General features: G+C 36.4%; 2 protein-coding genes across 4 annotated transcripts in view; one reads left to right on the top strand and one right to left on the bottom strand.

Annotated features, from left to right (window-relative positions):
• Positions 1–13,092, top strand: part of AKIRIN1 (akirin 1) — a 96,150-nt gene that overhangs the window by 14,850 nt on the left and 68,208 nt on the right. For all 3 annotated transcript variants that reach the window (XR_013993813.1, XM_081056522.1, XM_081056523.1), the window contains exon 2: positions 6,996–7,088. The gene's annotated coding sequence lies outside the window, so the exon portion shown is untranslated. The remainder of the gene's footprint in view (positions 1–6,995; positions 7,089–13,092) is intronic.
• The window catches only part of RHBDL2 (rhomboid like 2), a 45,325-nt gene continuing 34,475 nt past the window's right edge, over positions 2,243–13,092 (bottom strand). Inside the window, exons 5-8 of the mRNA XM_081056521.1 lie at positions 11,476–11,576; positions 8,962–9,022; positions 4,961–5,022; positions 2,243–4,183 (exon numbers count right to left, since the gene is read on the bottom strand). Coding sequence (XP_080912647.1) covers positions 4,004–4,183; positions 4,961–5,022; positions 8,962–9,022; positions 11,476–11,576 — 404 coding nt within the window. The 3' untranslated portion in view covers positions 2,243–4,003. The remainder of the gene's footprint in view (positions 4,184–4,960; positions 5,023–8,961; positions 9,023–11,475; positions 11,577–13,092) is intronic.

The raw sequence follows: 13,092 nt of genomic DNA, 5'->3' as shown, positions 1-13,092 counted from the left end.
TGACAATACACCACTTCACAGGTCACACACTTTTCCAGAGGCTTTCTTTCCTTCTCCTGTAAATTTTTATCATCTTAAAATGAACTCCAAAAATTCTCAACTATCTTGTACCACCAGGATGTTATGAGCTATTACTTTGAAATAAATGGAACATTGGTGTGGTGGTGGTATTATAGAAATTTTCATTCTAACAGTTTTTGACCTATTTAAGACATGTAGCTTGCATTTGTGGAGGAAGCAATGGGGCAAGTTATAATTTACATGCTTGGATTATCAGCCAATACCTTTTATATTAAGGTTGATATCCTGGGATATCTAAGAGGAAATATATCCCAAAGAAAAGGAAAAAAAACAATGAACGTATTCATTCACTTTCATTTAAAATATAAATGTGTGTCCTGTAGAAAGGGAAATGTTACACAATCAAACAACATACGGGGATACTATAGCTACAAGATAGGTACACCACAAAAATCCTATGAGGTAGGTATGTTGCTTCCCTATTTTACAGTGAGAAAACTGAGCACAACTTAAATTACCCAGGGTCATACAACTAGAACTGGCATTCAAATTCAATCAATGTGGCTTTAAAGACAGCTCTTATTTTACTAAACTGTTATTTTTTTCTCATTAAGAATTTTTGAAATTTGCATGAAAGAGATATTAAGAAGTCATGTTTTCTCTTTAAAGTTTAATTATTTAAATAGTGATCGTTTTGATTTTTTAAATAACTGGTTCTAGAGTATGTTTTAAAGCTTTATATAGTTAAAAAGACTTGCAGAAGCATCAACCTTCTAAAATTTAGTTGTATTCCTGAGATAGAGAAAATGTCTACTTGATTTGACTATGTTGGCAATAATATACTCTTAGACCCAACAATTCAAAGCACTTTAAAGTGTAAGCACATATTCATGATAGTAATCACAATTATCAATACATGACTATATTGTACGTAATAAGTAATAGTACATCCAGAGTATGGTACTATGCAAACAGTAGAAATAATAAATATATACTAATATAAAAAGACATTTGATATATTGTTTCAGTGACATTCAGGTTATAAAATAGAGTAGTATGGCTCCATTATTGTAAATTCACTTATAAGTAGAGATGCATACAAAAAAGCCTTCTAGAAGGATATTCATCAAAATGTTAACTGATGGGGGGATGGCCTTTGGACAGGAGTCCACCATCCTCCCAGAATGCTGGCATTTTAAATAAACCTGCTTTTTATTCCACAAAAAAAAAAAAAGAAAAAGAAAAAGAAAGTTAACTGATTATCTACGGGTATTGTCACACTTGACTTAATTTTTATGTATCATGAGCACTTTACTTTTCTATCACAAAAAGAAATAAAAGATTTTTTTTCCTTAAAGGGCATAGTATTTCCTGAAAGAAGAAGCAGTATTATTTCACTACAAATCTTCGGTTCTAAAGCTTTCATAGCAAATGATGTGAATACTAGTACTGTACACAGATACAGTGCTATAAAATTCAAAAGCAAAAGATAAAAACATCTTAAATGACTCTTAATTAGCTAAAACATAGATATTAACACAAACCTTTCTTAGTTTAGATAAATCTGAAGCAAATCATGCTTAAAAGAAGTTATACCACGGCCATCTTCAACTTTGTTTTCTGAGTTTGTCCCTTGGCAGGCAGGTGTAGAGCAGATTTCATGTAGTGAATGGGTCAGCCACCAGATAAAAACCATTTCCCTTTCAGCTCCTTCTTGCTTCTGAAACAGTGCTGTCCAAAAATCTTTTTGCAATGATGTTGAAATAGACTCTGTCTGCACAATCCAATAAGGTAGCTGCCAGCCAGCCACATGTAGCTATTAAGCACTGGCAATGTGGCTTGTGTAACAGAGGAACTGAGTTTTTGATTTTACTTAATTAAAATTTACAGACCTACCTGTGCCTGGTGGCTACTTTATTAGACAGCACAGATGAAGATTACTTGCAATATTTCCAATCATAGCACAATTTAGAAGGTTAAAGTTATGAGCCCCAAAGTAAGCCAAATAAATGGTTCCTCTTTCATAAACAGATGTCAAATTTAAAACCCCAGGAGATGTTTGTGTGCTTTTTTTTAATGGTAGTTTTGCCCACTGGGAAACCCAATAAGATAATCAGTTTTTGGTCATGTGAACAGTGTTTCTAGTACCAAAAGAATCTTTCTGACTAGACAATAACTTCTTAGTTATCAGTCTTAATAATCAATGAGTCACATCCGATTTCATAGTTAGATGAATCCTGTTGCTCTGTCTAGTTTTCTATTATTAACAATTATATTATCTTTTAGGTCATTAAGTGTCTCCTCAGAGCTAGTGGCCTAGTAGATTGGCCATGGCAGATGAATATTTCCTCATCTGCCAACTAATAGCTGCTTTTCAGATTAAATACAAACATTTCATCACGGGAAATTTATAGTACATATACACACATATACATTCGTATTTGTATAGTTTGTATTACATAAATTACATATGTGTAGTATACATTATTAATAAACTTTAAAAACACTAAACCTCATTAGCAGTCAGATAAATACAATTAAAATGAAGTATTTTTTAACTATCAAAATGCCAGTTTTTCAAAGATTTATGATACCTGGTTTGGGCAAAGTTATGACAAAACTGTTACTCTCATATACTGTAAGAATATAAATGCATACAGCTATTTTTTTTAATGTGTTTAAAGTCCACCAATGTTAACTCACAGTAACAGGGATAAAGGAAAATATTTTAAAGGTTCAAAAAATAATGCTGAAAGCTCTTTACAAAAGACTGAATGCAAAAGTAAAAAGTGTACATACCGGTAGTTGTTTAAAAAAGGAGTTTTAAACATGTTTACTTTCTATGCATTTTTAAATTTAAGTTATAGTAAATTAATAAACATATCAAATTTTTAAAAAGGCAGTTTAAATTTATCGAAATTAACATAGCATTTCTGTTTCTAGATGCTTGAAACATTCATTCATTCAGCAACACGTACTCAAAGACACACTGAACTTTCACATAGCATTGTTAGTAGTAATATAAAATCAGCAACGACTTAAGTGTCCACTAGAGGAATGGTTAGATAAACTACAGTACATCTTTATCATTCAACAACTCAGAGAATAAAGATCTCTATCTCTGTTTAGTAACAGAGAAGGATCTCTACGTCACATTATAAAGCAAAGTACAGAACAATATATGACCTCATATATCCTGGACATAGTGTGCACTAGAAAGCCAGTTTCAGGGTCCTTGGGATCCTAGAGAAGCTATTAGAATCTTAAATTAGAAGTCCAGAGAATTCTGTCTTCTCCTATAAGGTATTTCATCTATAAGGTATTCCTGGTGCACCCACAGAAATGTTTATTTCTATACTCCATGATACTCTTTCAGTATTGAAAGACAGTATTGTTAGACCAGAAGGGGAGGAGAGTATGGGCTTTCAAAGTCATTACCAATCTTTACGTTTTGCCCCCTCTTAGAGAAGTTACTTGAATTTTTAAGAATATTCATGTCCTCTCTAAGATACAGAGTAATAGCCACCTTTCTGGGTTGTTAAATAGATTAGCAATAGTGAATGTATAAAACACTTCAGTGATCTATCTACTCAGTGATCGAAAGTGATTATCAATAACAGTCTGACACAGGTATGAAAAGTTTTTATCAGCTATCAAGCAATTTCTACAATGTATCCTCCAAGGAGAGCAAGTCTCTTTTAAAGGGTACATACATGCACACCATATGTCTGGGAAAGACCCAATCTTTGGTTTTTATTGCCCTTCCCTTTTTTCCTCTTCCCTCCCCATGCTTTTAGAAGTGCCTTGCCTAAACCCCACATCCTTTTATTAGCAGTCTGAAACTGATGACTTCAGTGGTGGTTTGCCTTCTTTTTAAAATTGTTAGCATTAGCTGGGACCGCTCTCTTTCTTTATAGAGTTCTTCAGTGTTGTTTTTTTCCCAGATGGATTTTTTTAATAACTAGTTTCTATTAGGAGCAGGTCAGTTTGCTGGGGATAGGAAAATATTGAAAAGCACAGCAAATACGACACACGCTAAATAAGCCGCAATTGCTATCCAAAACCGTGGATCTTTCAGCAGCGCCTTATCAAAGCAGCTAAACACAGTGTAACCAATGGACATTCCAGCAAATCCACCTGCAATGTGAGCTGTAAAAGACACCTTGGGGGGAAAATGGAAATAAGAAGAAAATGCTAATTACATATTTCAGTTGCATCTCTCTTACTAAACAACAAATACCATCACAATCACACAAGAGTCTTAAAGGTTTGAAGAACAAGGAGATCAGGCAAAAGACACACAAAACTGCATGTGCACAAAAAGGTGTTGTAAAACGTGCAAAGCTAAAAAATGTCATTTCACCAACTCTGAGTATACAAGACAGAGCCATTGTTTCTCATTCTTGTTCATCATCATATTTTGGATGGTTTTCTATAGTACCAACCAAGAGAACAGAGTTGGGTTGCATGAGGGATTTCTATAAGAGCATAATCTGATCCCATGTAAAATGTTAGAATGAAAGCACAGGTAAATAAATACAACACACACAAATACTCAAACCACAAACTGCCAAATTCAAAGATGAATTTCAACAAAATGAAATCTTTGTCAGTTTTCTTTATATTATAAATTCATCTAGACCCAAATTGGCATTGCTGTTTTTCAATGTTTTATATTTTCTGTGGGTTGTGAAATCCCTTCTCTCCTGTTCTGGAATAGCTGGCGGCATAGTATGGCAGGTGTAGACTAGTAGAGCCAGTGGTCAGGGCCATGAGAGTTAAGAGAAAAGGACAACCAAAAAGTCTGATTTCCTCAGGAATTTTCTTCCAAATGGAAATTTGATTGCCCTAAATCACAGAATTGTGGCCCCTATTTAATGGGGCCATTGATATGATAGGTAAACACATTTTCATTAAAAAGATAATAAGCCAAACTCACCGGTGACCCGTTTGCAGGGACAAAGAACCGTCTGTAGAGAGCGAATCCCATATCTGACACAACTAGAATGAAAAACAACCTGATGAAGCCCCAAGGTCTCCACAACAGTGCACCAAATGTGTTTGGTTTCCCTCTAATAACAGTAGCAGCTAACGTGTATTAGACCAAATTCTGTGCCAGGTGCTTTTCATATAAGAGCTTTCCATGTATTAACCTTGTATCATTAATCCTCACAATGATCTTATGAAATCGGTACTATCGTCCCATTTTGCAGATTTATTCACCCAACACATTATCTTCTATGTGCCAGGCACTCTTCCAGGCAATGTATAAACTGCAATGAACAGATCACATACCAGTAGCCCTGTCTCAAAGCTGACTGTCTAGTTGCAGGAGACAAGCAAACAAGTAAAATATAAGGTGTGTCAAATGGTGCTAAGTGCCATGGAGAGATACAGAGAGAGCAAGGAGAATGGGGGGCGCTGGGAGTAGGGTGTGATTTTTAATAGAGTCAAGGAGGCTCTTACTGAGAATATGACGGTGGTAAGGGAGCAAGCCATGCTGAAGTAAGAGTCTTCCAGGCAGAGAGGAGAGCAAGCACAAAGTCCCTAGGGCAGGAATGTGCCTGTTCTGCTTGAGGAATCCCAAAGCAGCTGATGTGGCTGGGTAGGTAGTTTACAAAATGCACTTCCTCCCAAGAGCAGCAGTGGCAGCATCACCTGGGAATTTATTAGAAATTAAGTCTCAGGCCTACCCCAGACTTACTGAATCAGAAACTCTGAAGGTGAAGCTCAGTCTGTGTTTTAACAAGACTTCAGGTGATTCTGGACTACCATTAGGGATAAAGTGATAGGTGATGAGCAGGGGACAGACCATGGAGGGGCCTTATAGGTTACGGTAAGGACTTTGACTTTTATTCTGAATGACAGGAAGCCTTTGAAAACTTTTGAGCACAGGCGTGACATGATCTAACTTAACGTTTTTAAAATACCATCCTGACCGCTATATAGGGAATAGATAATATGGGAGCAAGGACAGATGCCGGGAGACCAGCCAGATTACTGCTACTACAGCATCCAAGTGAGGAATGATGGTGGCATTTTATACATAAAGAAAGCAAGACACAGGTTAATAATTACTTGCCCAAGGCCACACAGCTCAGAGGCAGGGGCAGGATTTGAACCTTAAGCAGTCTGGCTCCACTCTCATCCACCACACTAACTGCCTCTAATTACAATCAGGAGTAATGAAGATGGTCCAGGAATGGGAATGAGTCCACATTCTCCAACAGAGCAGTGAGAGCCAGAACTTAGGCATTCCTCGAATAAGTCAGAACTGTGCTGTGAAAGGAGCCTGTGGGTTTCTTGGCTTAGAAGGACTCCCATGCAGCACTTGGAAACATCTTGTGCAGCTGTCACATTCCATACCCATCCCCCAATTCCCTGTGCTCTGCTTAGTGAGCCACTGTGACCTAGGAGATGGAAAGACCTAGTCCTTGCCTTTGGGAAAATAGCATCAGGACCACGTGTCCTGGCTACTTTCCTTTTCAGTACTACTCTATTGACTTTGAAGTCACTGGGCGGGAATTGAGGTGGAGGAAGTAATCAATATTAATTTAATCGGAAATGACTATTACACAAAGTTCTGGATAAATGTGGCTGTATGGTATTTTCAATCATTTGCACGTTCTGGTCCAGTGTAAATGACACAGAGAGATGGAACTAGGAAAGTATAAGAAAACCCCTGCAGAGAACAGGGCTGACCTACTGGAAACAGTTCCTCTGATCTAGTCTTCCAGGGTAGGAGACCACCTCTCAAAAAGTCTTTGTCATGTCAATATCTCCATTTCTCTCCACTGCCTGGCTCTTTGTGCTTCCTAGAGGAGTTTGCTTCTTAAGTTGCTGCAGTCTCTAATCTGAGACATGTCTTCCCACCTGAAAAGACCTTCTTCCAATAAACTGAATCATTGTCCTCACTAAAAACTTGACACTCATTTTAAAGAACTTGACTTTATATGGATTTTTTTTTTTTTCAGGATGAAAATGTGAGATTTCCTTAACGTTTTCCAAAGGGGAATCTCAGTTGCTTCATTAGAAAACACATCCAAACAAATAAATGCTTAATGAAGGTAAGTCCTTAAGCCCAATTGTCCTTCACAATTAAGAATAATTTTTACATCTATATATCTTTATATCTATACATTTTCCCAAGAAAACATGTTTAAAATTAAAATGTACTTGTATTTAATCTGGTGTGTGTCGTAACTGTTCTTATTTTTAATAGTAGGTAAACCAGGCCAAAGAATTTTTAGAAATGGCATGGGACAGGAAGTAGGGAGGGGTGATGGTTAGTTAGCGTGTGTGTCCTACCTATGTTCGAAGGTTACAATAAAAGCACATCATTCAGTGGCTTTATTACTTACCTTAAGAATGACATAATGTTACATAAACTGTCTTTGAAGAAACCCTGTGCACGAGGAAAGGATTTTAACTCCAACATTGAAGAATATTAAGAGTATAAAAACAATTTCCCCATCAAGGGTTTGAGGCTTATTTTATAATCAGTTGTTCATAATTACCCAAAAGAAGCATATTGAAGACCCAGATAACTTGTGTAACAACATTTTTCAGACATACTTGTTTGTCCCTTGGTTCTGGTTGTGACACTGAACAACTCAGGCGGCAGCTCTACTCCCACAGCATTTCTCCTACGTAACTACTCCCGGACATTTCCTCTCCTTTCTGGGCTGACAACTTTCCCTCACTTCTTGGATTTCTTTCTTTCCTTTTTTTTTTTAAGTGTGTTTTTCCAGGACCCATCAGCTCCAAGTCAAGCAGTTGCTTCAATCTAGTTGTGGAGGGCACAGCTCACAGTGGCCCGTGTGGAGATCAAACTGGCAGCCTTGTTGTTAAGAGCACTGCTCTCTAACCAACTGAACTAACCATCCGCCCCTTGGATTTCTTATACAGAAGAAAAGAAATCACATAGAGTATGGTACAGACTATAAACAAGTCACTTATTTTCTTTCAAGATGAAATATTGTTTTTACAGTTAAACTATTTACAAACTAAATTTAATCTCTTTCCTCAGAAGTAGTTGTCCCTGTTCACAGTGTTGCTAATTGAACTCTTGATACCAATTATTAGAATGATTGTTTACATGTGAACAGCCAAAGTCTTCCACTTTATCAAGTGTCACCTCTGTCTTGACCTTCAAGTCTGACCTCAGAGTCTGACCCCAGCGTCTGTCCTTCTCCCCACACCCTCCATGTGGATACAGCTTGAGCTGGAGCAGCACAGGAAACACAAGTTACTGGCCCTGCCTTTGCTCATTTTCTTCCCCATGTGGCCTGCCACCACCCAAAAATCTACCCTGACTTTCAAACTCAATTAAAATTCCATCTCCTCTCTAGATTGAACACTCTTCCTAAACTCCTCTAGCATGTAATTCTCTATAGTAAGTCTTGGAGCTGTCAAAAGCCATATTAGTCATCTTCTAGTTCCCTGACCTCTCATTTCCTTCTCAACCAGTCCCATCTTCAATCCTCAGCCACCACTCCATGCATATATCCTAGATCAATTTTTTTTTAATCTGGAAATTTAGAAATTGAGAAAGAAAATAGATTATAACATTGATTTTCAAGCTTTCCCTTTCCAGAAAAAATCATATACAGAAACCAATGTATGAATAAGAAAAACCCAGTATAAAAAAAAAAATGAAGCTATTGAGGTTGAAGTGGACGGAGTGCCTAGAGCTCTACCCTTTTGACTCCCCCAACTTCAGAAAAAAATTAAAAGCAGAAACATGTTACTGAGGTACCCCTAAGAACCGCCCATGAGGGTCTGTGAAAACCCCTCCTTTTTCTGCTTAGGGCTGTGGAGCTGACAATTTTCTGACTCTAGGCTAGCAATCATCCTAGATTTAGTGTTTAGGAAACTGAGACCTTCTGAAGGTTGAACCAATAAAATTGAAGATGTGAAGTGTTCACAAAACAAACTTACTTATAAGGATGATGATCAGTAGTCTGACAATTCCAAAGGCCGGGATCATTTCTCGAAAATTCTTATAAAGAGATAAATAATAACAAGATAAGCTATCTATTGGCAAATGAAACCCCCCACCATACAGTGTTTCCCTGAAAATAAGACCTAGCCGGGCAATCAGCTCTCATGTGTCTTTTGGAGCAAAAAGTAATATAAGACCCGGTCTTATTTTACTATAATATAAGACCGTGTCTTATATAATATAATGTAAGATTTGGTCATAATATAATATAATATAATACCCGGTCTTATATCTTATTATAAGATATAATATTATCTTATATCTTATATCTTATTATAAGATATAGTAAAATATAAGACCGGGTATTATATTAATTTTTGCTCCAAAAGACGCATTAGAGAGGGCGAACGGGTGGTTGCTTAGAGCAGGAGCTCTGGGCATCGGGGCTGCCAGTTCCATTCCCACGTGGGCCAGCGAGCTGCGCCCTCACAACTAGAATGAAGTCAATGAGCTGCTGCTTAACTCCCAGATGGCTCAGTTGGTTGGAGCGCGTCCTCTCAACCACAAGGTTGCGGGTTCCACTCCCGCAGGGGTGGTGGGCTGCGCCCCTTGCAACTAGCAATGGCAACTGGACCTGGAGCTGAGCTGCGCCCTCCAGAACTAAGACTCAAAGGACAACAACTTGACTTGGAAAAGTCTTGGAAGTGCACACTGTTCCCCAATAAAGTCCTGTTCCCCTTCCCCAATAAAATCTTTTTTAAAAAAGAAAAAGACTGATTGCCCGAGTAGGTCTTATTGAAATACGTTACTCCCTCCTCATCTGCGTTTTCATTTAAAATAAAGTTTGAGTATCAGATATTTGCAGAACAAAGGACTGGTGTAATAGCTATTTTCAAATGTATCTGGAGAGTACTACACTGGCGAACTTTGGAGAACAAAATGAAACATGACATTTAATTCCATGATATAAACTAGGCACAATTTTATGATAGAAAATAATCTAAATATAAGTAATATGAAATCAACACTTAACATGAGATAGATAGATAGATAGATAGATAGATAGATAGATAGATAGATAGATGGATGATAGCTAAACGCTGTCAAACTAAGTCTGATAAAATAGTTCCAAGTTGTTTTGGTTAATATTCATTTGATACTTATTTGTCCTTTTTCTGGGTAGGAGTTAGGAAAGAATTAACTAAAATTTGAGTATTACCTTATTTTTTTAAGATAATTTCAAAAAAATTTTAAATGTTGGTGCAAAACAAACCAGTTTAATTTTAGCTTTGAAAAATCTCAGTCCAGCTTGCAGTACCTTCATGTGTTACTAGAGAACTGAGTCAGAAAGACATTTCCACTTTAATCCATTGAGTTTCTTCTCCCTTCCCTTTCAAGTTATTAGCTCTCTTCCCAAAGAGTAAAGATGCTGGAATAGCCATGTTTATTCTAAATCAATTATTTTCAAACTGTTGTAACCACGACCTATAGTAATAAATAATTTACATAGCAATCCAGTACACACATAAATCAAACAGTATTTACTCTTATTATACATCCTACATACTGAAATTTTTTCATTTTTTCATTTTTGTTTAATTTTTCCCAACTTTTAAACTGAGTTCACAACCACTAGTGATTGCAACCCAAAGTTTGAAAACTATTTTTTCTAAATGACTTTTATTTTTGAAAGTTTTATAATTGCTTCATATTTTTCCTTCTACAGTATTTTGAAAGTATAAATATATAAATAACTATAAATGAAATAGAAATACTTTATATTTTAAAGTATACTTATGTAGTTATAAGGGTTAAGAACTAGCCAGGATTTTGGCCTGTTTTAAAAAGTGGTTGGCATTCTCACATACTATAGCATGGGAGTGTAAAATAGTATGCAATCTTTGGAGGGCAATTTGGCATTAAAATCTACTTCTAAGAATTTATCCTACAAAAAAAAAAATCACATAGCTGCAAAAACATAAAGATAAAAGAACATTCTTTACAGTATTATTTGTAAATGAGAAAAGCTGGAATCACCCCACATTTTCAGTGAAAGATTAAGTAAGTCAGGATATACCTCTCTAGAGTGAGCTGTGGAGCACTTGAAAAGATTGAGGTGGATTTCTATGTACTGACATGGATAGGCAGATGGTCAGGATACTCAACGTTAAGATGCAGAACAATATAAGGGTGGTTCCACTTTTGTAGTATTAATATTGGTAGGATTTTGAATACATATAGAAAAAGGTCTGAAAGGATGTATAACAAATTGTTAACAAATACTATATTGGGGATTTTGACTTCCTATTTTTCAAATTAAAATTTTATTTAGTATTCATTACTTTTGAGATAAGGGAAAAAATAAAGATAAAATATGAAAGGAAAACTCTGGTGGTGAAAAGGAAGATGAGTGCTCAGTTAATATTTATAAATGAAGATTCCCTAAATGAAATACCAGTTATTGTTTTAAAAAAGAAAAAGTCTATAGATTCCATTCCCAAAGTTCTTACCACTAGAACATTCATAAAATAGCCTCCCATCAAAGCATAGACTCCTCCTGAAGCACCCACAAGATATTTGAGTGGATCAAAGATGGAGCTGGCAAGAGATCCTAAGGAAAGAAAACACAAAGGATCAGACGTAACTAAAACTCACAAAAGATAAATCTAATCTAAGCTAAAAGTTTATGAAGCTTGGGCCGTTATCATATTAACAAGCAACATATTTGTCCCTTCTATACTATAAAAGTATAGCTTTGTGGTTTAACTACCTCAATTCTTTTTCTGAAACATTAAATGTTCAATATGAAGACAGTATAACAGTGACAAGAGCACACGGACTCTGGAGCCAGCATTGCCAGCTGTGTGACTTGAACAAGTTTCTTAATCTCTTTGTGCCTTAGTTTCCCTGCTACAAAATGGGAATATTAATAGAATTTAGTTCAGTAGGTTGTCAGAGGAGGTAAATGAGCTGATATGTGCATGATGCTTAGAACACTGCCTGACATGTATTATATACTTGTTAGCTATTGTTTCAAAATATCCCACATGTTTAGCCAAAACTATCAAAATACCTGAGACATACCAACATTATATTATCTAATGGCTAGTTTTCTCACAGAGTCAAGATGTGGCCTCAGAATCCTTCTCAAGATGCCATTCTATCAGATTCACCAAGCAAGATGAAACCTATTTGCTAACCCAATCTCAGATTGCCTGAACCGAAACAAGGCTTTAAAACCACCTTATGCAAACTCTAAGACATTCTTTCTATACTGCTTAGTTCTATTACTTAGTCTCTTGCTTTCAAGGCCCTCTTTCATTCCTTAGAATACAGTATAATACCTACTTTGTACAAGGAAGACAGTGTCTGACTTTAGGAATCTTACAAATGGGCAAGCAAACAATTATAAAATGTAGAATATAACAACTATGATTTTAAAAAAGTAATAAATTTGCCATGGAAGCACCTAGGAAGGAATGACTTTCATTGCAGAGAAGTGGAGGCCCTGCTACTCTGAGAAGGATGAGATAGCTTTTTTATTAAACTCTAAAGAATCTTTAACATTTGGACAGAGAAAACAAAGAGGAAGAAGGTATTCAGGACTTAGGGATATGGAAAAGCAAAGCATAGAAACAAAGGTATATGGGTGACTGAAGATCAGTGAGAAGTAGTTCAAAAGGATTAGACCAGTGTTTCTCAAATGTTAACCTACAGACTAGGGCTAACGTGGTTGCATCTTAATCATGAGAAATTTATTTTTTAGAATACAGATACAAATGTACACTCTGGCCATGATGGAGATCCAAGGATAAGATTTACCCTCCCACATGATATAACTAAAAGCACTGGAGAAAAACATATGAAACAATAGCCTTCAAGATACTGGACATCAGATAACAAAGGACCGTGAACGCTGCAAGACAAAAAGTAAATGAGTTGTCTGATTGCCCAGTTTTCTGCCTTAAGAGAGATTTCACTTTGCAGTGCATGAAGGGGGAACCTGGATAGATCTCAGCAAGTTGATGAAATAGAGTTTAGAGTCCAGGAAGACCTAAGCAACTAGAGTTTGAAAGACAGAGCACCAGAGAGGACAGAGCTGCATAGAGAACACCAGAGAGGAGCAT

The sequence above is a fragment of the Rhinolophus hipposideros genome (genome assembly GCF_964194185.1).
Source record: "Rhinolophus hipposideros genome assembly, chromosome: 8".
Lineage (NCBI taxonomy): Eukaryota > Metazoa > Chordata > Mammalia > Chiroptera > Rhinolophidae > Rhinolophus > Rhinolophus hipposideros.
This window is presented reverse-complemented; position numbering and strand designations above follow the sequence as displayed.